The 22,187-nt window shown below is 35.7% G+C and overlaps 1 protein-coding gene across 1 annotated transcript; it reads left to right on the forward strand.

Annotated features, from left to right (window-relative positions):
* Positions 1-11,352: 11,352 nt before the first annotated feature.
* Positions 11,353-13,071, forward strand: LOC127098516 (uncharacterized protein C24B11.05). The gene is made up of 7 exons (XM_051037127.1): positions 11,353-11,516; positions 11,589-11,752; positions 11,857-11,894; positions 11,987-12,074; positions 12,167-12,376; positions 12,495-12,560; positions 12,638-13,071. The coding sequence occupies exons 1-7, from the start codon at positions 11,468-11,470 to the stop codon at positions 12,818-12,820; spliced, it is 798 nt and encodes a 265-aa protein (XP_050893084.1). The 5' UTR covers positions 11,353-11,467; the 3' UTR covers positions 12,821-13,071.
* Positions 13,072-22,187: the final 9,116 nt, after the last annotated feature.

The following is a 22,187-nucleotide window of genomic DNA, read 5'->3' on the forward strand; positions in this document are numbered from 1 at the left end:
GTGAAGGGATGGTGGACATTATTTCATAAAGGATGTTTTGTAGATTCCCAAAATCAAGTATAACCTTCTAAGTATTGGTCAATTGCTTGAGAAAGGTTACAAGATTCATATGGAGAACAAGGTGTTACGCGTTATGGATGCCAACAGGATTTTGGTCCTAAAGGCTCATATGGCTCCCAATAGAAATTTCAAGGTTGAGTTGAAGGTTATGAAGCATAGATGTATTGCTACACCTACTAGTCGAGAAGAGTGGATATCACAATATAGGCTTGGGCATCTCAATTTTCGAGACCTCAATGCTTTGCAAAGGAACGAAATGGTGATGGGGTTGTCATTGATCAACATACCGACTGAAATTTATGTGCAAGTGTTAGCCTGAGAATTTGATGTAGTATTTCGACAATAAAGGTTTGATATAAAGGTATGAAATTGCTAAGTATGAAATAACCTAGCCGCAGTTTCAACATTTTGATAACTTCGATTGAAAGGGTGAGTTTGACTCGCTTATCAGATGTTTTGGGACTTAGTCTATTTTGAGTTCAAATTTTAGATAACCTAGAAACCTACCAAGCATGGTTTGGAAGAATCTCAGGAACAGATCCACAATATTAGGATCACTCTCTCTTTAAAATATGTTCAGAATCTCGAAAAGGTTTATGGTGATTTGGCATATTTCATAGAAGTGAAAATGAGATAAATTCCAAGGCTAAGTACAAATAGCTAAATCATTTCAATGTTATGCTCAAAGGTTTGATGGAAGAAACTTTTGATAGAAGCAGTTAGGAGATTTAAAAGAAAGTTTGAAACAACAAGAGAAATTCAAAACACTTCAAATGTCGAAGAGATGTGGAAACAAATTAGAAGGGTGAAGCCCACATAAGGAAGTACATGTCTATTTCTACGAAGATAATTGTTATTGACGGCTAACATTGTAATAATATATATGACGAGTTCAATCATGTAAACAAGGGTTGTAAAATTCATTAAGTATTCTCTATAAAACTTAAGTATCCAAGTCAGGGAGAGAAAAAAGTTTGTGAGAAGATGTATGAATTTGCATCCTTTCTCTTAATCTTTTAAATTCAAAGAATTTACTCATATGATATTTAGTATTTTCTTTGTTTATTATTCATTTCCAAAGAAATTTTGCATAATTCCAGTTAGAGTTATATCCAAATGTTCGACATTCAAACATTAATATTTAAAGCACAAACATATTTTCTCAAATCTTTTGCACAATATGTCCTAGGATTTCCAAAGAAGCAAATTTCTCCCATGAAGATTGATTATGACCCTCTGCAGGTCAAAGAAGTAAATTTTGTTTAATCTGTCAATGTTATGATGGTCGAGATCATCGGAGACTCCAGTTCAAAGGCATGATAGGATGGTATGTTGGACTATGTTGAGAAGGCCAAAGTTGTTTATCCAAAGGCTGAATAGGAATCTGTTGATTTCCTCAACAAATGCAAGATTAAAGGATTTTAAGTCATGTTTTTCCCTTGTTGCAGCGCTCTCTTCGATGAAGAGGCCGCTAAAATTCTCGAGGATTTCAAACCTCAACCACCTAAGAGGAGTCACGAGAATGAAAGAATGCCCCAATATGACTTCGACAAAAGAGGTGTTCCTTACCAAAAATCACAAGAACTGTCACGCTAATTGAGGAGTCGAAAGACATATGTTCCACCTATTGCTGCTCTTGTTGGTGAGTGGGTTCATCCTGTGAGAAAACCCAATGGTGACCAACATAAATGGAAGGTAATTGAAGTAGGTGTAGTTTCCTCGTACAATGAAAATTCCTTGATCTTTAATAAGTAATTATACGGTTTAAAGAACTATCTGGGTAAAAACCCAATGACTCTAACATAATGGAGAAGATATCAAAGAAAAAAGAAAGTGGCTCTTGAAGCCGATGAATCAAACATGAATGGTAAAATTCCAAAGATGGTAGAAGTCCAAATGGAAAAGAGACCCCTAAAAGAGAGATTCTTCCCCCCTTTTCCACTAGTGGACAAATCAAATGGCAAAGAATCGGTGCCAAAAAGAAGAAGACGAGATGTTAACAAATAACTCTTATTCAGTGTCGGAGGGGGAATTTGACGTCATATGTAATGTTGTATTTTTCCTTACTATAGAATATGACACTATAACTAAGATAACTGAGGAAGAATATGATGGTCATGTAGAAGAAATAGTGAGCCATAAACCTCCTTGATATTATGTAATGAACTGCGGTTGTGCCATGGAAGAAAATGACTCTTTTTAAAGGCTTGACGAATGGATGAAACAACATCTCAAACCATTGTTTATCTGGGTTAAGGAAGATAAGGTGTGCGTTAATAAAGTGTTAGGGGATGGCGGAGCGACTATAAATTTGATGTTGTATTTCTTATTAAAGAAGATTGGGAAATTTGACACAGATTTGCGACCCCATAATATGGTTATGTCCAATTATGAGGGAAAAACAAGTTACCCCTTAGGAGTTATAGGAGTTAACATTGTTGTAGGAACAACAACCATACCAATCTTATTCGCAGTTATTGCTTCCAAAGTAAATTATAACTTAATGTTAGCACGAGAGTGAATCCATGGCGTATGAGCGGTACCATCAACTCTACATCAAAGGATTTCTATATGGCGGCCTGATAGAGTTATCAAAAATATTAAGGTCAACCAGAGTTACTTTCTGACAAATATCAATAAAGTAGATAAAATAACGTTTGACAAGAGGTTGGCTAATATTTCCCTTTGCATGCCCGCAAAATGTTTTATCCATAGGGAGATGTCTATTTCTCTATGAAGTTGCATCCCACCCATGGTTTGATATGGGAGCATGGAAATATGGTGGTGAAGGTTCGACCATAACTACTGTGTAGTCGACAGAAAATAAAGATGACTAAGTCCAATGCTTTGGCTCAGATCTCGGCCTTCGTGGCCGAAAATATAATCAAAGTAGCCTTTGAGGCTGATTTCCAGCAAAGAATTATTGTTAAAGTCAATCAAATTGAAAATAATATACAAAATAGAAGTTGGACAGGATCCAACGCCAGATAGCCAGAGGCTTGATTATATATATGACAATGAGCCTTTGGGATTTGAAAAAGATTTGTTAGTTTCATCTATGAAGATACAAGCCCAATATCCTCTAGAATAAGTCAATATAGAAGATGGAGGAATAAAAATAGCCAACGTATATAAGTACCAATATCGATCCAAGCATGAAAGTCCAATTGATTAAATTGTTAAAAGAATTCAGAGATTGCTTCACATAGGACTATGGTGAAATTACAGGGCTCAGTTGAGAGTTGGAGCTACCAATTTGACCTGACAAAAGACCAATGAAGTAGATGCTCAAAAGGTTTCCACTAGAAGTGGCGTCGAAAATCAAAGAGGAAATCAAAAGGCTTCTGGGGAACAAATTCATAAGAACTGCCAGGTATGTCGAATGGTTAGCAAATATAGTTCTTGTCATTAAAAATAATGGAACTCTTAGAGTTTGTAAATATTTTAGGGACTTAAATGTTGCTACTCCAAAAGATGAATATTTGATGCATATGGCAGAAATTTAGTTGATTCAACAACAAACTTTGAATATCTAAGTCTTCTAGATAATTATTTTGGATATAACCAAAATGGATTTGTGCTATGAAGGAGGAGCTGAAATTAATTGAGAAGAACAAGACTTGGGAGTTAGTTGATCTATCGGAACAAAAGAAGCCAACTGGTGTAATATGGGTGTACAAAGTGAAGGAAAATTCGAAGGGTGAAATAATTAACCATAAGGCTCGATTAGTTGCAAAGGTATTTTTGTAAAGAGAATGCGTAGACTTTGCAGAGGTATTTGCACCCGTGTCTAGAATTAAAACAATTAGGCTAGTTGTTGGTATTGCAAATAACAACAATTGGTTTATCTACCCAATGGATATCAAATCTGCATTTTTGAATGAACTGCTTGAAGAGGAAGTTTATGTAGAACAACCCCTGGTTTTGTTGTGAAAAACCAAGATTCAAAGTTTTACAAGTTGAAGAAAGCATTGTATGGTTTGAAACAAGTTCCAAGAGCTTGGAACAAGACGCTAAATGGTTTCTTAAAGAAGTTTGGCTTCAAGAAGTGTGTATCTAAACATGGTGTGTATGTGAAGAAGGATACAAATGAAGGGGTGATAATCCTTTTTTTCTATATGTAGACAATTTATTGATTACGGATAACAACGAAGAGTGCATTTCTAAGTTCAAGAGTGAGCTTATGAAGGTGTTTGAAATAATTGACCTAGGTCTCATGACATATTTCCTTGGCATTGAGTTCTACAAGTCCAGGAAGGGGGTGCTCATCCACCAAAGAAGGTATGCGCTTGAGATTTTGAAAAAGTTTGAAATGGAGCATTGTAATGATGTCATTGCTCCAGATGAACCAATGTTGTGATTGTCAAAAAATAAGGAGGAGCAAGATATTAATCCAACTCAGTATGGGAGGCCGATTGGATCATTGTGTTACTTGTGGAATATGCGACCAAATTTGGCATCTAGTGTCAGTATTGTGAGTTGATTCATGGAGAGCCCAAAGGTGTCTCACTTGACATCAGTCAAGAGGATTCTAAGATACATTAAAGGATACTTTGGCTGTAGAATTATCTTTCCCGCAATGGACATGGGCATAAAATACAATTTGCTCGATTCCAATATGAGCGGAAATAAAGATGATAGAAATTCTAAAGTTATATACAACTTTATGTTCGTTGAAACACTAATCTCACGGTTTTCGAAGAGGGAACAAGTAATAACACTCTCTTCTTGTGAGGCTGAGTATATTGCAGCTTCGTTGTATGTGTGCCAAGCCGTGTGATTAATGAATCTGTTGAAGGAGTTGGGCAGTGAAGAGGGTGACGTTATATGGCTCATGGTTAATAATGTTTCCGCTATAAACCTTGCTAAGAACCCTATATCACATGGGAAGAGCAAGCATATCGTGATGAAGTTTCACTACTTGAGAGAACTTGTTAGTGAAGGAATGTTAAGATTAAGATATTGTAGAAGTGATGATCAAGTGTCCAATTTACCGACTAAATGAGTCTTAATTGAAGTGTTCAAGACATTGAAGAAGAACATGGGCATAGGAGACTTGAAGCACTTGAATTGAGATGATGTGTTGTGAAAATCACATAATTGATAATTGGGTTACCCCTGTATTAGAAATTGGCTTTTAAAACAATTGTACTCGGGCCACTACGCCAAATAAGGGAAAAGAGGGCGCTTATTTTGGCCTATAACAGCGCTTTTAAGCGCCCTCTAATCTGGCGCTGGCATAGGTATAGACAGCGCTTTGTTTTCCTGGAGAAAGCGCTGTCTAAAGTGGCCACATTATAGTGCGCTTTAAGAAAAAAGCGCCCTCTGGAGTGGTCCATAAAGGGACACCTTAGAGGGCGCTTTCTGGAAAAAGTGCCCTCTAAAGTTGTCAATGTAAAGTGTTTAGAGGGCGCTTTCAGGAAAAAGCGCCCTCTAAAGTTGTCAATGTAAAGTGTTTAGAGGGCGCTTTCAGGAAAAAGCGCCCTCTAAAGTTGACAATGTAAAGTGTTTAGAGGGCGCTTTCAGGAAAAAGCGCCCTCTAAAGTTAACAATGTAAAGTGTTTAGAGGGCGCTTTCAGGAAAAAGCGCCCTCTAAAGTTGTCAATGTAAAGTGTTTAGAGGGCGCTTTCTGGACAAAGCGCCCTCTAAAGTGTTAGTTATTTTAAAAAAAATTGTTTGAAAAACAGTGGATATTTAATTGGTAACATGTTCGCATGCTGCAAAAGTGTAAAATTCATATTGATTTCATCCTTTAATCCAATGTTATACACCATTAATTCATTGATATATACAACATGAATCCATTTATATACAACATTAATCCTCCATATATACAACATTAATATATGATTCTTTGATCAACAATATACAACAACATATTCATGATTTAGTAAAATTACAACAATATACAACATATATACAACAACAGCATACAACAACAACATTCCATACATATATGTACAACAATATACAACCTAGCTATATGATTCTTTGATCAACAATGAATTGAAACAATTCATCCTTGATTTCATCCAAATTTGCTCTTGAGTAAGTTTTGTATTCCTCAAAGTACTACAATTAAGAGAATAAAACATATTCATGATTTAGTAACAAATTAGATGAAATATTCGATAATATTAAAATAAACCCTAAGTTATTATTCCATACCATTTTTGGGATGTCTATACGATTCAACGCAATGATGTCTCTCATAAATCTCAATACAAAAAATCCGCAATCGACCGAATTATTTTGCTGAGGACACTACACAGAAAAACAAACAATATATATATAGTTAATTTCTTACAAACACTATTATAAGCAAAAAAACAAACACTATTATAAGCAAAAATAAGATACTTAATATATACCTGAACTCTGATCCAGGTAATGTCCTTCCTATTGCGGTATTTCTTTTTCAATCTAAATTTTATTATTGCCCTAACAAAATAAAAACGTATATTGAGATCAATCTGACAGACATAATTAAATATACAAATACACACGAATATTTAGGGGAATTTCACTTACGCGTCAACCGTCTTCTTCATATTCGGATATTTACTCCAATCACCCGATAAAGAATCGAGATAATACACTATTAGTCTCGAAAGATCCATAGCAACCAACACCCAGTGACCACTGTAAAATAAAACAAAAATTTAGATAATTGAAAATTTTCTACGTAAAAGATATACATAGATTAGAATGAAATTATTAGAAAGAAAATCTAACTCGTTGCCAGAATTAAACGGTAAAAAATACAAACTGGGTGTAGTATTATCACCGGCCGCCATGAATCTATCGACTAGATCATTCTTTACGGATGTTGGATTATTCGTTATTAACGTTGCATTGATACGGGAAGCAGCAATAAAATTGAAACGGTTACACAATTCAGTTCCCCGCATCAATGTTACATACATATACTTAAATAGAAACATAATAAACATTAGACTACTCATTGAAATGTGTAAATAAATTGTTCAACTAAGTAAATTATAGATTGATCGGAGTACCATATGTATGTATGAATGACAGCGATGCCCAATTCGGTGTGTTCAAAAAGTTGTTGGAAGTCCTCCTTTCCAATTATTTCGAAATGAGCAGCTCCGAAAACACCTTCATCAAAATCTATAGTACGAATGGCCCCATGCATAATATCGGACTCCTCCACCATTTTCTCAAGACGCATCATAATTTGAGATTTTGTCCCGGACGTCGTTGGAATATCCTTAGCAGCGCTTTTCAACTCTCGACCGGGAACCTAAAAATTCATATAAAATAAATCATGACTTTTTATGATGCAACAGAATCGTTGCGTATATAATTCAATGGGTATATATATTTGTACCTCTTTTTGAGATGCAACCGACTCGATGCGTCTTGAAATCCCTTTACCAACTTTATGTGTGGGTCTTGTAGGAGTCTAACATTACCATATAATTGATTAAATATCATAATTGTAGCTGAATTGAAATGTGAATACTAAATATTCATAATCATTTAGAACATATATACCTCGGCATCAGGGAAAATTAGATCTGACGGCCAACCAACAAAGGATCCGACTGCATCTCGCATCAACGTTGTCTCTGAAACAACGTCAGGTAATGGTAGACGGGCGTTCGTATCTAATACGAGGTCAACCGAAACTTTCATAAATCCCACCGGGAGGGGATTATGGTGAAGTAATTCACCCGAAGTATTGTGCACTTTTCCCTTGCCAACCATGCGATAAGTTGGTGACGATAGATACAGCTGACAAGGTGAAATGCCCTAAACCAATAATAAATGTTATTGTTAACTTGTATATGTGTCAAGTAAAAAAGTTCTATTTTAATTTCATAATAACATATATAATTACCTCGGGAAATTTCGGTTGATGATTGATACTAGCTCGGTCACTAGTATCTTTTGCCTCGGAAGCGCACCTTTCCTCTCTATACCTTGCATTCTCGTTTTGCAGTTGGAGTACTTGTGCCCTTAACTCCGCCAAGGTCTCCATCACCTCTTTGTTGGTAGGATTTTTTGTTTTTGTTTTTTTATAAAATGACGACGGAGTCACACCAAAACCCTTACCCCTCACACGACCGGAATACTCAGGAACATTTAGTACTCGACTAAGTACGCTCCTGCAATCCTGGACCTCGGTTGAAGGTACGGTTTGGGATAAAGTCTCCTGAAATATTATTAGAGGAGATTAAAAATGAATTATATGTCTAACAAAATTTTCGATATAATTAAAGAAATAATGTTACATATACTTACACATTCGTCATAAACATTTTGGACCGCTTCAACGACAGCCCCATCCTTCCCAACCCGAGCAGCCTTCCATAATACGTGCTCCGGAAGAGATGTTGCGTCACTTTTCTCCTCGGCTAGCTACACATTGAATTAGATTATAAGATCATCAATTATAACATATTGTGACAATGTATAAGCTCATAGCATTTGAATATACTCACAATTCTTTGTTGTAACCGTGCATAACCCGTACGCCCTTTTTTGTACGGATACGCGGGTTTTGATGCCCTTTTCCTATTTTTGTCGCTTACTTCCTGGATAAAAAAGTTTAAGGCATATTAGAACCAAGTAACTTAACAATTGTATAATATCATAATTAATAGACATTACATGGAATTTTTCGTTTCTTCGTTTGGCGACAAAGTTATCTCATTCATCGGCTGAAATAATCTCGGCATACTTCATTGGCCGTTCTCCTTCAACAAATTTTCCTTCCTCATCCTTGAGAAATTTGTTGCACAAAAAGGATCGAAATCCTCGGAGTCTTTTTCCGGCCAATTGAATACAATATTTTTGCCGGCTTTCATCGATGTGAAAGGATCTCTAAAAAACATACAAATGGAGTGTGTTATTATAAAGTAATATTATAACAATATATGGTTAACAAATAGTCAACAAAAAAAACATATAACAATATATGGTAAGTACTTGTATCTCCGACCATATTTTTTCCTTGCCAACCTTCAAGTCCGGACTTCTCCAATTATCACATGTAATCGGAATATGTTGGCGAACAAGGAAACCAATGTAACTTGCCAACACTGAACCGTTAGGCTCAATTAGTTGGTCTTCAGCACTCCAATGTACTTCAAATTTTACACCCTTGTCTCTTGCACGAATGATTGACTTCATAACAGTCAATCCTCGTTTGATTTCTTTTTCAACATTATTACGTGATTCATTCGCGGAATGGGTATCGTCTTGGTTAGCCATTTTATCTGTAATATAGAAATGATTCAATAAGACCCAAGTAAGACAATGATTCAATACGTGAACACATTCATATACCTTCCATTTCTCTCATGTTACAACAATCTAAACTCTTTTTTTTTTATCATTATTGAATACAAACTCACACACACCTACTGCATGCAAAAGACCAATGCAAACTTATGGTGTTTGGAACATGAACAAAGTTGCATCCATAATCATCAAACTTCCAAGCACAAGCTCAAACACACTTCAAATATATCAGTTTTCAATCAGAAATAAAAAACTCAGTTTGCCCTAAACAACATTAATCAACATAATGCACAAAATGAAAAACTAAGTTTAGAAAATGCCCTAATCAAACACATGAAGAAAGTGAACGGTAACGATGGAGAAGACAAATACCTTAAAGGTGACGATAACGATGGAGAAGAAAGTGAACAGTGACGGTGGAAGAGGATAACGCAGTGAACGTGAACGGTGAGGGAGGGAGAACGAACGGTGACGATGACGGTGAGGGAGGGAGAACGAACGGAGGACGAGAGTAATCGCAGTAGAGAGTAATCGCAGTTGAGAGAAAACCCTGTTACGTAAACGAAATAGCTTATAGAGAGGGAAAATAAAGAGACATGCAGTATATGTTATAATTTTAATGTTTACTAAAGGGGACCTTAGAGGGCGCTTTTTTAAAAAAAGCGCCCTCTAAAGGGGGCCTAAGAGGGCGCTTCTGAAAGCGCTCTCTAAGGCTTTCCAAAAGCGCCTTCTAAACTGGAAATGTACATGGACTTAGAGAGCGCTTTTTCAAAAGCGCCCTCTAAGGGTAACCTTAGAGGGCGCTTTCACAAAAGCGTCATCTATTGTTGTCCCTCCATTTTTTTTTTGGCTTCACTTTAGAGGGCGCTTTGTTACAAAAGCGCCCTCTAAAGGGGGTCTAAGAGGGCGCTTCTAAAAGCGCTCTCTAAGGCTTTCCAAAAGCGCCTTATAAACTGGAAATGTACATGGACATAGAGAGCGCTTTTTTAGAAGCGCCCTCTAAGGTTACCCTTAGAGGGCGCTTTCAATAAAGCGTCCTCTATTGGTGTCCCTCCATTTCCTCATTATTTTTTCGCTTCACTTTAGAGTGCGCTTTGTTACAAAAGCGCCCTCTAAAGTGCGTTGTCTATTCTAGTAGTATGCTCCTTATTTTTTCTCTTCACTTTAGAGTGCGCTTTTGTAATAAAGCGCCCTCTAAGGGGCGCTGTCTATTCCAGTTTTTGGCGTAGTGGGCACTGCATTAATACCTGGGTACCATTGTGTTGAGAACTATTTATAGAATACCTGTAACCCAATTAAACATTTCAGATTTTCTATTAGTTACTTGTATCTCAATCAATTATATTTGTGTATATACCTTCTAGATATCAATGTAATGTGAATGCTACCTGTCATTGAATTTTTCACCCTCACTATCTCTAATTTTCTCTCTCTCCACACTTAATTATTCAATTTAATTTCCATCAACCTAATTTTCATTAAAAAAATACATTATTTATAAAGCAACTGCTATTATTTGATAACTTAAAATTTTAATAGTGAATTCATAAGATATTATGTTTTCTGGTATTATTTTAAGACTATTCTATAAAATAATTTCTTATTTTTAGAATAGAAAAATACAAAATTTTGATAAACTACTCTAAGATAGTAAAACGTTTAAAACATATGATATAAGATAATGCATTTATAAAGTTATTGTGCGTACTTGTCATGAGTCATATGACAAACAACCATATAGGAATATTAGACAACCTTTGTTGCAAATTGACATATCTATGTTCACACATGATAAGTGATAACTACAAAGGTTATAACCGTCCTTGCACAAATTTTCCGCGGAAACGTTAGTTATCATACGCGCCCATTTCATGGACCCCACATCTACTCGGCTTACAAAACTGCAAAACGCTGACTCATCGTAATTGGAATTTTCTGTGCCTATCCATTCAATCCAATCTGTATTGTCCACGTTTACAATTTATGTTTACTTAATCATTCGTTATATTCTCATTCATATTACGAATATACCCTTTCTCTCCCCTTTCCTTCTCTATATATTCTCCCCACCGAAACATTCTTTCACTCGCTCTCTCTTCATTTTCTTCATCTTTTCAAAACACAACAAACAACCATGGCTTTCCGTAACAAACCTTCTTCTCCCTTCGACTGCATCATCTTCGGTAAGTATCGATTTTCTCTCCTCTACAATCTCCTTCAAAATCACTTCCTCTAACTCGTTTTCTCCCAATCAGATTTGGATGATACCTTGTACCCATCCACCACCGGAATCGGAGCTTCCGTTAAGAAAAACATCGATCTCTTCCTAATTGAAAAATGCGGTTTCTCACAATCCAAAGCCTCCACCCTCCGAGTCGAACTTTTTAAATCCCACGGTAGCACTCTCGCCGGTTTACGAGTCAGTATTCTAATACCTCTTCTCTTCCAATAACTAAAAACTTAATAATAACCTAATAACAATAATCTCAATCTAATTTTAATTAATTAATTAATTACTTGCAGGCACTAGGCTATGATATCACCGCAGAAGATTACCACAGGTAAAAAAAAACCGAGCATATAACTTAATTAACTATCCTGTTTAGTAGTCTAATCATGATTAATTTTTTTTTTGTCTTTTTACTATAAACAGTTTCGTGCACGGAAGACTACCTTACGAATTAATCAAACCTGACATTCAGTTACGAAACCTCTTGCGTTCAATCAAACAAAGGAAAATTGTGAGTATGTCAAATTTTTTTTTTATATTTCCATTAACTAATAGAGATTATTCTTTTTAGTATAAATATTTCTAATTCTGGAACTATTTTAGATTTTTACGAATTCGGATAGGATACATGCGTTGAAAGCGTTGGATCGGCTTGGTGTAAAGGACTGTTTCGAACAGATTATATGCTTCGAGACTTTAAACCCGAATCTACCGAACTCGATCCGACCCGATGAGTTTCCTGTCGTTTTGAAACCTTCGCTGGATGCTTTTAAAATCGCGATTCAAGCTGCTAACGTGGATCCTCGCCGTACCGTAAGTCAACTGATCAAACTTGTCCTAATAAACTAAAAATTGAAATTATTATTATTAGGTTCTTTCTTGGTTAGCTTTAAAAATTGTAATGTTTTGTTATGCATGTATTGTATTGCAGTTGTTTCTGGATGACAGCGTAAGAAACATCGCTGCGGGTAAAGAAATGGGTCTCCATACTGTTTTGGTAATTTTACAAACCAAAGTCCTATGATGTTGATTTATTATTTGTGATTATGAAATTAATTAATGATGTTTGTTTAGGTTGGGGAGGGGGTGAAAAGCAAAGTTGGGGATTATGTAGTGGAATGTGTGAATAGAGTTGCACTTGCGGAAGTGGTTCCTGGAATATGGGGGAACAGAGTGGACGACGGTGATAGAAAGATTTCACGCACAAACAGCGAATTGGATGCTTTGTTAAGCGCATATACTGCTGTTGGAGCTTGAAAAGGCATGATGTTGTATATACCGAACAACTAGTCATTCACCCAACCTAAAGACAAAGACAGTGAACAAATAATGTCGGGAACCTAATGTGTTTTGTTAATAATCATGTGAATAGTTTTAAACGTGTTAAGTGACAAATGAATAAATTAATGTATGCTAGATGTCAAATCTTGTGTGTAACCTCCTGTGTATTCGAATTGACTTTTAATCTTGTAGTATATTTCTAAATCAAAATCACACTCTTTCATGCATTGTTTTTATGTAGTTTCAACTATAAATAAAAAATATTATGCATACAAATTAAAAATCAAAATACAAGTGATTAATTGTTTTAAAATTAATAATAATAATAATAATTTTTTATTTTACATTTTTAAATTCTTTTTAGTTTTTAAAATGCTCAATATCTTTTTTCATCCCGTATCTTATCCCAATGATACATTTTGATTTTTTAACTTAAAAAGTCTTCATAGTGATCTCTTAACTTTCTAAATTCATTATGTTATTTTTTTTGTCTAACTAATTACAAAAAGAATTCAAATATCGATCATTAAATTTGTAGTTAATTTGATAAAAAAGACTAACATAATATATTTTAAAAAATTAAGAGATCAGGTATAAAAAAAAATTTAAGTTAAAAAACTAAAATCAACCTTAAAATTAAAATACAATACTAAAATAAATATTAAATTTTTTTAAATAATTTAAATTTGTGAATACGAATGTTGGATCCAGTAATAATTCAACTATCATAATCAAAAATCCGAATTGTCGATAAATAATAATTTTTTCTCTTTATATTTTTCTATATATATATATATATATATATATATATATATATATATATATATATATATATATATATATATATATTTGTATTAGATAAAAATAGAATATATGTCTTTTTTCGATAAATATTTGTATTAATAGAGGGTGTTAACCTAATACAAAAGAGGAACGAATAAGAAAACCAAGGCACAACAACACCAACCAAACCAAACCTACAAATCAAGATATGTACATGATTGAAGTACCAAACCTCCCTAATACAACCCCCTACCTTTAGAGAGAATGGACAACCAATCCCAACCAAACCTATTAATAAAAGATAAAATTTCGGCAATATTCCAAACAAGGTTATTAAACACCACGTTATTCCTACTCAACCACACACACCAACAAACTAATAACCATAAGAAAGCAACAAAAAAAAAATTGACAACACCACCCAACTTACACGAAAGAGCATCCAAGAAACAGAAGCCCAAAGCAATGTCATCATCAACAACCGCCATCATCTCATCTGAGGAATCCACTCCCAACCAACGAGACACCTTCTACCAAAGCCCCAACATGAATACAACCAAAAAAGAGGTGACTCACTGATTCCTCATTCACACCGCACAAAGGACACAAGGACTCACTCAAGACATGCTCCATGCCTCGCTTACAAAGTTCACTTCTCGTAGGGAGAGCATTCAACAAAAGTCTCCAACCAAACAACTTCACTTTACTAGGCACACAAGCTCCCCACATCCTATTCAACTCAAATAATCTCTCCTCATCCAATTGCACAATTGAATGCTTCAAAGAGTATAACCACCTATAGTTATTTTTTATCGAAAGACCCTCTGCATTCCTCCATCGCACCACCTTATCACAAACATCCACTACTGGATTAACCTCCACCAAAAGCTCCACCAAATTCGTCCATTCAACACCAACCTCCCCCCACAAGAACACTTCCATCAACCCCTAAATCCCACCTCAAAGAGTTATCCTCCCAACAACCTATTTGCGCCACAAAGAAGAAGAAGAACATACATCATACAAAAGAGAAAAAAGTTCTTTAAAAGAAGTTGAACCCCACCAACAATGATCCGAAAAGTGATAAGAGTCATCATTCCCCAATTTGCAAGAAATGTAATTGGAAAACCAATGCGAACCATTAACTTTTTCACCACACACATGTCGAACATCCCTCCACCAAAGAGAGACTTTCAACAGCACCCTCTTAGAAACAACACCATACAACGTCTCCAACCCCCCACCCTACCTATATTCCAAAAAATTCGACCACACCGCCTCCTTATCCGTCAAGAATCTCCACCCCCACTTACTAATCAACAAATAATTAAAGGTTTCAATATTCTTCACACCTAAATCACCCTCCTTCACTGAATGACAAATCCTCCCCTAACTGACCCAACAAACCTTCTGACCTCCATCCCCCTTACCCCACAGAAAATCCCGTAGCACCTTAATGATTCCTCCCAAATAGATAAGTGGGGGTTAGATAAGGGTTGTCACAGGCTTTATAAATTATTGAGGACTAGAACTAGTATACAGAATGAAGTGAGGAGTTTTGTATATGTGGTTTCTCTATGTTAGAGATTGAATCCTTTCACGGTACTTATATATTTATAGGCTCTTAGGGGTATTGAAATAAGTGGGCCAAATCTTCATATAATATAGCAACCTCCACGGAAGTGACTGGTTGATACATAAGACTCGGGAGAGGTAATTAAGTCCCATGACTTCCTAGGTACCGATTGTTGACCCAATACATGTTCCACCCACAATCACATGTTTTAGATAGGGAAATGGGAAGTCGAACAATGAACCTAGGCAATGGGAGATCGAACTAGACAAAGGGCGCTCGAACTAATACATGGGCGACTCGGTAAGGACAAAGCGTTTTCCTTTTGCCATTGCCCTAAGGTCTTCCTTAATTATTCAACTACATGGTCTCTCAAGCATGAGGGCTTGTAGATACTGAAGTGCTTTAACCTTTCACCTTTGAACCTTTCGAAAGAGTCTTCTCGAGGCACTTACCCATACCATTACGTGAGGATTAGTCACCACTCTTTTGACAAGGTTTAGTCAAGTCCTTCCAGCGAGACTTTTTTGAGTCCCTATAATAAGACTTTGTTGAGTCCCTCTGGCAAGATTTTTTTGAGTCCCTCTGGCGAGGCATTCTTGAGTCCTCCAAATGAAACTTTGCTAAATCTCTTTTATGAGACTTTGTTGAGTCCCTCGGGCATGAATTTTTTAGTTCTCATAGACGAAAAAAATTTGAGTCCCTCCGACGAGACTTTGTTAAGTCCCTATAACAAAACTTTGTTGAATTCCTCCTGTTGTACCCCAAAATTTGCCCTCCCCTTTTCACTTTTTATTCGACTTATAACTTAAGACTCGTATGTACCCATTCATACTTCATACATGTGCATCATACATTCACACATATGTCCTAAAGATTATGCTTCACTAAACCTTAATCAAGGAAAATGTGTCCTAATGGGCCTCATGGCTTGGCTTTTCATCTGCTGATGTTGGAAACCCTAATCTCATGTGATCTTTCACTCAGTGTGTGTTTCACTAAGCCTCCCGTGCTTGGTCCATCCATTTTGTCTCCGTGATTGTGGTTCCATCATTGGTACTTGAGTCTATTGGTCATAACCCAAGTCCTTGGTCTCATAACTTCCATTCATCATGATCATAGAAGCCCAAAATTTAATCCGTTCCAAGTGACATATTCATGTATTTTCATTCGATTGGCCAATTTTTTTCATTTTTATCCTTAAAATATCCATTACATACAAAAAGGTACAACAAAATGTCATAACTCATTGCAAACTCATTTTTGGAAGTTTTTTCCCTGTGAGTCGACTCATGACTCGACGCAAAACCTTCGGGTCCGAACAGGTCGAGTCACAGGTCGACCTAATTCTGGAAAATCTGGTTTAGTCGACTCATCCACTCCTTGCATCGACTCATTCCCCTTTCTTATTTGAACCATGTTCCTTCGGGTCCGAACAGGTCGACTCAATTTTGGGAAACCTGGGTGAGTCGACTCATCCGCCCTCTTTCATCGACTCAAGTCCCATTTTCTTTGAACATTTCGCCGCGGGTCCGAACAGGTTGACTCCCAGGTCGACTTAAACCTGGAATGAACTTTGTTTGAGTAGACTCATTCCCTATTTGAGTTGACTCATATCTTGTTTTACAGAATTTTTTGCATTGCTGTGAGAATTGAACCTCTGGATTGAAACATGAACCCTGTCATCGAAGATCGCCAAAACTCGCAAGTCCATCATACAAGACAAATGCACACCTGTATAAACACCAGAAAAAACCACGAGTCAGCTGAAGCATCCTGCATAACCCCATTCATAGGTCCCGACACAAGCACTCGACGAAACTTCAAATAACAAGTTCAGTACCTAACTAAGCTTCAACCACATACATTGTGAACACAGTAAATTTGCAGCAAAACAAGTGCGGTAAAATTCACAAACTCTGTATTAGCCTACAACTGTAAGTCACACTTAAACCTGCACAAACATAACCAAAATCAAAGTTTGCACAACATAACCACACAATTGTTAACCTACAACTGCAAGTTACCTTGCACCTAAACCAATCAAACCACAGGTCATCATTCAAGTTTTCACCTGCTATAACCAATCACTACTGGAATCACTCAAAACCAACCAATTGACCAATTAAATAACCCAACCAACTAAACTCACTGAATTCACCCTAACTAACTCCTAAACTGGCTCCTAACCTGTCAATAACTAACTCCAAGCCACATTAATCTCAATCCTAATCACTATAAATCTACATCTTCATCATCATTTGAAGCTCTCACCTTTTTTGCAATCATCACCTTCAATTTTCAGCAATCATTCTCTCTGAATCCTCTCCCTCTCACATTCGAAGCTCAATTTCTAAAACTCCATTGAAGCTTCACATTGAAGCTTCAAGAAGAGTGAGCTCAACCTAATCACACTACAAAAAAAATTTAAGAAGAAGAATTGGAAAACAAGCAAGTCATAAGAAGATAAAGGAAATATCTTACCTGTTTGTACAAGTGATTTTCCGTCTTCATCTTCTCCGATCAACACTCGTCGGAGCAAGTCTCAGCTTCAAAATGTCCATTTTTCATCATTTAATTGCATTTTGGTTGCTATGCTGAACATTACACCCTGCTGTTGCAAAACCCCATAATGAGGAACCCCAAATCTTATACATGGAGGTGTATTTTAGATCTGATTTTTAGGATTCTTGAGAGATTGATGTCAGTTATGGATCTAGGACAGAAATTAGGGGATTTGGAGTTTGGATTCTTGTTCAGGATATAGAAAAGAAGACGGAGGTGGGTTTATTGTCCATTTCCGGTGGTCGTCGCCTCCGGAAGCGATTTCTGACGTGGTGGCCCACAGTGGAGCTCCGACGCCGGCGATCTGAGCTGCCATGGAGAAGGAGCACGAAGGCATATTCAATTTCTGTTGACTTTTTTTCAAGCCAGTTCCCAATCTTTGGGCTTAATTATGTTCAGTCTTGATTCATCCATATGAGTGTTTGGTGGATCGAACTAGGCTCTTGATGCCAAATGTTAGAACTTGAAATCACTCGATCGGTGAAAATGGAGCGTTTGAGTGTGGAGATGGAAAGAGTATAATTGAGGGTGAAAATTTTCATTAACATTGATTGAGATACCCCTTGAGTATATATACAAAATACAATTGATTGAGATACAAGTAACAAAGCCAAAAATAAAAACTAATTGTCTGTAAGCGGTTACGTAACCGGTTACACCCTCGAGAAAATCACTTGTTTTAGCTTCTTGTCACTTTTCAACACAGTTGTAATCGGTTACACCTTTGTGATAACCAATTATAACACTTGAATTATTAGATTTTCACTTAACAATAAAGATGTTGGAGTGAAGGAAGACAATGTTTTTGTGAAGTCTAGTGACAAAGGTTTTGAGAGTCGAGATATTAAAAGGGTTGATGTTGTTGTAGAAGAAATAAATAACTCATGGGGTTGAAATTGCTGGAGAAGAAATTAATATCTATTTTCCAAAGAAGGATAAGAGGAGGATGGTGATGGTGATGGTGGAACTAGAATCATTAATTGGGAAACAAATAAACCATTTAATTTGGAAAAACACCATTCAATCTGGAAAAAAAAACATTCAATCTTATTCGTTTAAACATGAAAGGAATATTTATGAAAGTGAATTGATATTTTGATTTTGAAAAATCAAAATTATTTTAGATTTAAAAAACTTAAATTTTGAATATTTTATTTTATTTAATATGAGGAAGATGCTCATTGATGATGATTTAATTTTTTCATAGATTTAATTTGAAGTTTTAGATTTTTCTTTTAAATTATGTTTTTTTAATGTTTTTCAATTCAATTGTGAGGATTTGTCTTTTTCAAAAAAAAATTGTTATTAATGAAATATAGTTTAAATAGTTTTAAATGACATGGATATCCTATAATACCATCTAGATTTTTCCATATCATTAATTGGTTTGCCACGTCATTAAAAACGACACTTAAATTAAACGAGGGGAAAAAAATTAAAATAAGAGGATTAAAACTAAAAAAAAAAATGAAAACTGGGAGACCAAAAGTACAATTAAGCATTCAAAAAAATGTTAGTATAAAGTCCAAAGAGTATGTTGAATCTAATGGGCAAGAACATGTTATGGATCTATGGAACAAAGTCATGTATTTAAATAATGAGTTTGGGTTTGAGCAACACTTGTAACATTTTCAGGTGGTATGTGTTGATATCCCTTTATTTGTTGAGTATATGCATCAAACATGGTTGACACCATATAAAGAAAAGTTTGTTGCTAATGGACTATTCGAGTCACGCATTTAGGGAACACGATAACAAATAGGTACATCCTTGTGAGTTTAATTTTATGATATAAATATTTATCAATTTGTTTATTACATCTGTTGTGAAAACGACGCCGAAATTACAAAGTATAGTTGGTTTCTTGATCGGTAAGAAACCCACAAGGATAGAAAAGAAGAAAAACAATAAGAACACAATAAAATTGACTATAAACTGCTATTTTTTACTTTCTCTTTGAAACAAGATTACAAGTGTTATAGAATAACAAATAACTTCTCTCACCCTAATTAGGATTTGCCTTATTCAATGATGAGAGACTAGTATGTTATTTATAAGAAAACTAACACACTAAACTAAAGGGCTTTTACAGACAGACCCATTACAAGTTAACTTAGAGAACAAGCTAGCTTAAGCAATTGGGTATAACAAACAAGCCTAATTCGACATGCTAACAACCTAGCATATTTCGACTACATCATGTGAACAAACTTCGACGACATGCTAAGGTCCTGTTGAATTGTCGAACCAAGAAGCTACCTTTCGACCATACTAAAGTTCTATCCAATATCTCACAAAATTTTTCTCTATTATTGTGTTTATAGGGTTATATTTGCTCATTGGAGACTCAAAAATATGTTAAGTACTAGTTGTGGAGATTTGTGCAGAAGTTGAGATGCTGCGAACACCATGCTGAAGCTGCAACTAGTTACAATTAGAGTATCATTTCAAAAAATGTCTTGCCAATATTGAGCATAGGTATAACATTATATTTTACTCGAGATTGCACAGTTTTGTATCAAGATAGTGTATACAACATATTGTAAAGAAGTTGGAAAATGTAAATCTGTTGGTTCTTACAAAGTTGCATGTGGTTGCTTCATTAGGAAAACACATTGGTTATCTTGTGCGTGTAAACTTATAGGTCTTCAAATACAAGGTTATCCATTATAGAGAAGGAAGTCACTAAAAAAGAGAGTGAGACATAGTTGGACTTAGAAGAAGAATGTGAAGAGTTAAAGAGGTATTTCAGTATCTTGGATATCATTGGCTAAAAGGCAATGAAGGAAAAAGTTTGAGAACTAACATATTCATGCACAACCACCAGTGAAGTACAAGGCAAAAGGGCAGTTAAAAAGAGTCAAAGGGGGCAAGAGAGTGATGCACATCATGATCCTTTGTATTATAAGAATATTGAGGTCTCGTAAGGAAGTCAGACGACAAAGAGATCATCTAGTAAAGCTCCATCAAGTCAATCGTCTAGCAAGTCTTGCAGACATTTTTACTTGTCTCGGTTTCCTTTTTTCTTATATAACTACATTGAAAATATTATAGATGTGGATCTTAATGGCAATTATGGTTTCAATGTTATTGTAGTTTTACTTGGATGAGGTGAAGATTCACGGTCCTTGATTCTGACGTAATTAGATAATGAAGTTTATCTAAAAAATTAGTTGTATTCCCGGTTATTCTATGACACGGTCTTTAAAGTTAGGAATTCGTTGCGAGTTTCTACCTTGGGTGTTCAAGATTATGAGAAATGACGATTCCTAATATGAATTACCCTATTGTTTATAGATACAATATGATATTGGTCTCGTTGTTCAATAACCTTAACATCACTTTCTTTCCACTAATGGTATCTCCATCTATGTCTGCGAGTAGTCATAAGCTTATTGTAGTTGGTTTTGTTAACAATAGTCACTAGGTTCAGGTTAAGTTGAAACCCGATTATCCACTAACTCCTACCACTGACCGTTGGAGACAAGACTATAGTGAAGATTCAAGAGCATGAGAAACAACATATGTGGGACGTATAAGGCAGTGACAAGAAGAAGTTATAAAGTCAACATAATTTTTTTATAATGATATTGTCAAATCCTTGCGATTATATGTATATATTTTGTCGGGTTGTGATTATACCGACACTTTTGAATGTCAAATCATGTTATGAAACCTAGATTCATGATAAATTGTGATACTTTTGTTAGGTTAATAATGTCAAAAGCAGGGTGATAAGGGGAAAGGCAAGGAAGTTGCCAAACCCAAACCCACTGTTGCTGCTTTGAAGCCTAGTGGAGGCATAGCAAAAGAAGGCACCTGCTTCCATTGCGGTAAGACCGGACACTGGAAGAGAAACTGCCCAAAGTACCTGGAAGATAAGAAGAATGGAGTAGAGACTTCAACTTCAGGTATTTTTGTTATTGAAATTAATTTATCTACTTCTGCATCATGGGTATTAGATACTGGATGCGGTTCTCACATTTGTACCAATGTGCAGGGACTAAAAAGGAGTAGAGATTTGGCAAAAGGTGAAGTTGACCTACGAGTTGGCAATGGAGCAAAGGTTGCTGCTTTAGCCGTAGGAACTTACGTATTGACTTTACCTAGTGGTTTAATAATTCAGTTAGAGAACTGTTATTATGTACCTGCAATTATCAGGAATATTATTTCCGTTTCTTGTTTGGACAAGTTTGGTTTTTCATTTATAATAAAGAACAATTGTTGCTCAATTTATTTGAATGATATATTCTATGCTACTGCACAAATGAACAATGGACTATATGTCATTGATCTTGAAATGCCTATTTATAACATTAATACTAAAAGGATGAAACCTAATGAGTTAAATCCAACTTACCTTTGGCATTGTCGATTAGGCCACATAAATGAGAAACGCATTTCCAAACTCCATAAAGATGG

This window comes from Lathyrus oleraceus, chromosome 6, assembly GCF_024323335.1.
Source record: "Lathyrus oleraceus cultivar Zhongwan6 chromosome 6, CAAS_Psat_ZW6_1.0, whole genome shotgun sequence".
Lineage (NCBI taxonomy): Eukaryota > Viridiplantae > Streptophyta > Magnoliopsida > Fabales > Fabaceae > Lathyrus > Lathyrus oleraceus.

Coding starts and splice junctions, on each gene's coding strand:
- LOC127098516 (XM_051037127.1), top strand. CDS start 11,468: ATGGCTTTCCGTAACAAACCTTCTTCTCCCTTCGACTGCATCATCTTC. Junction 11,895..11,986: donor ACCGCAGAAGATTACCACAG/GTAAAAAAAAAC, acceptor TACTATAAACAG/TTTCGTGCACGGAAGACTAC. Junction 12,075..12,166: donor CAATCAAACAAAGGAAAATT/GTGAGTATGTCA, acceptor GAACTATTTTAG/ATTTTTACGAATTCGGATAG.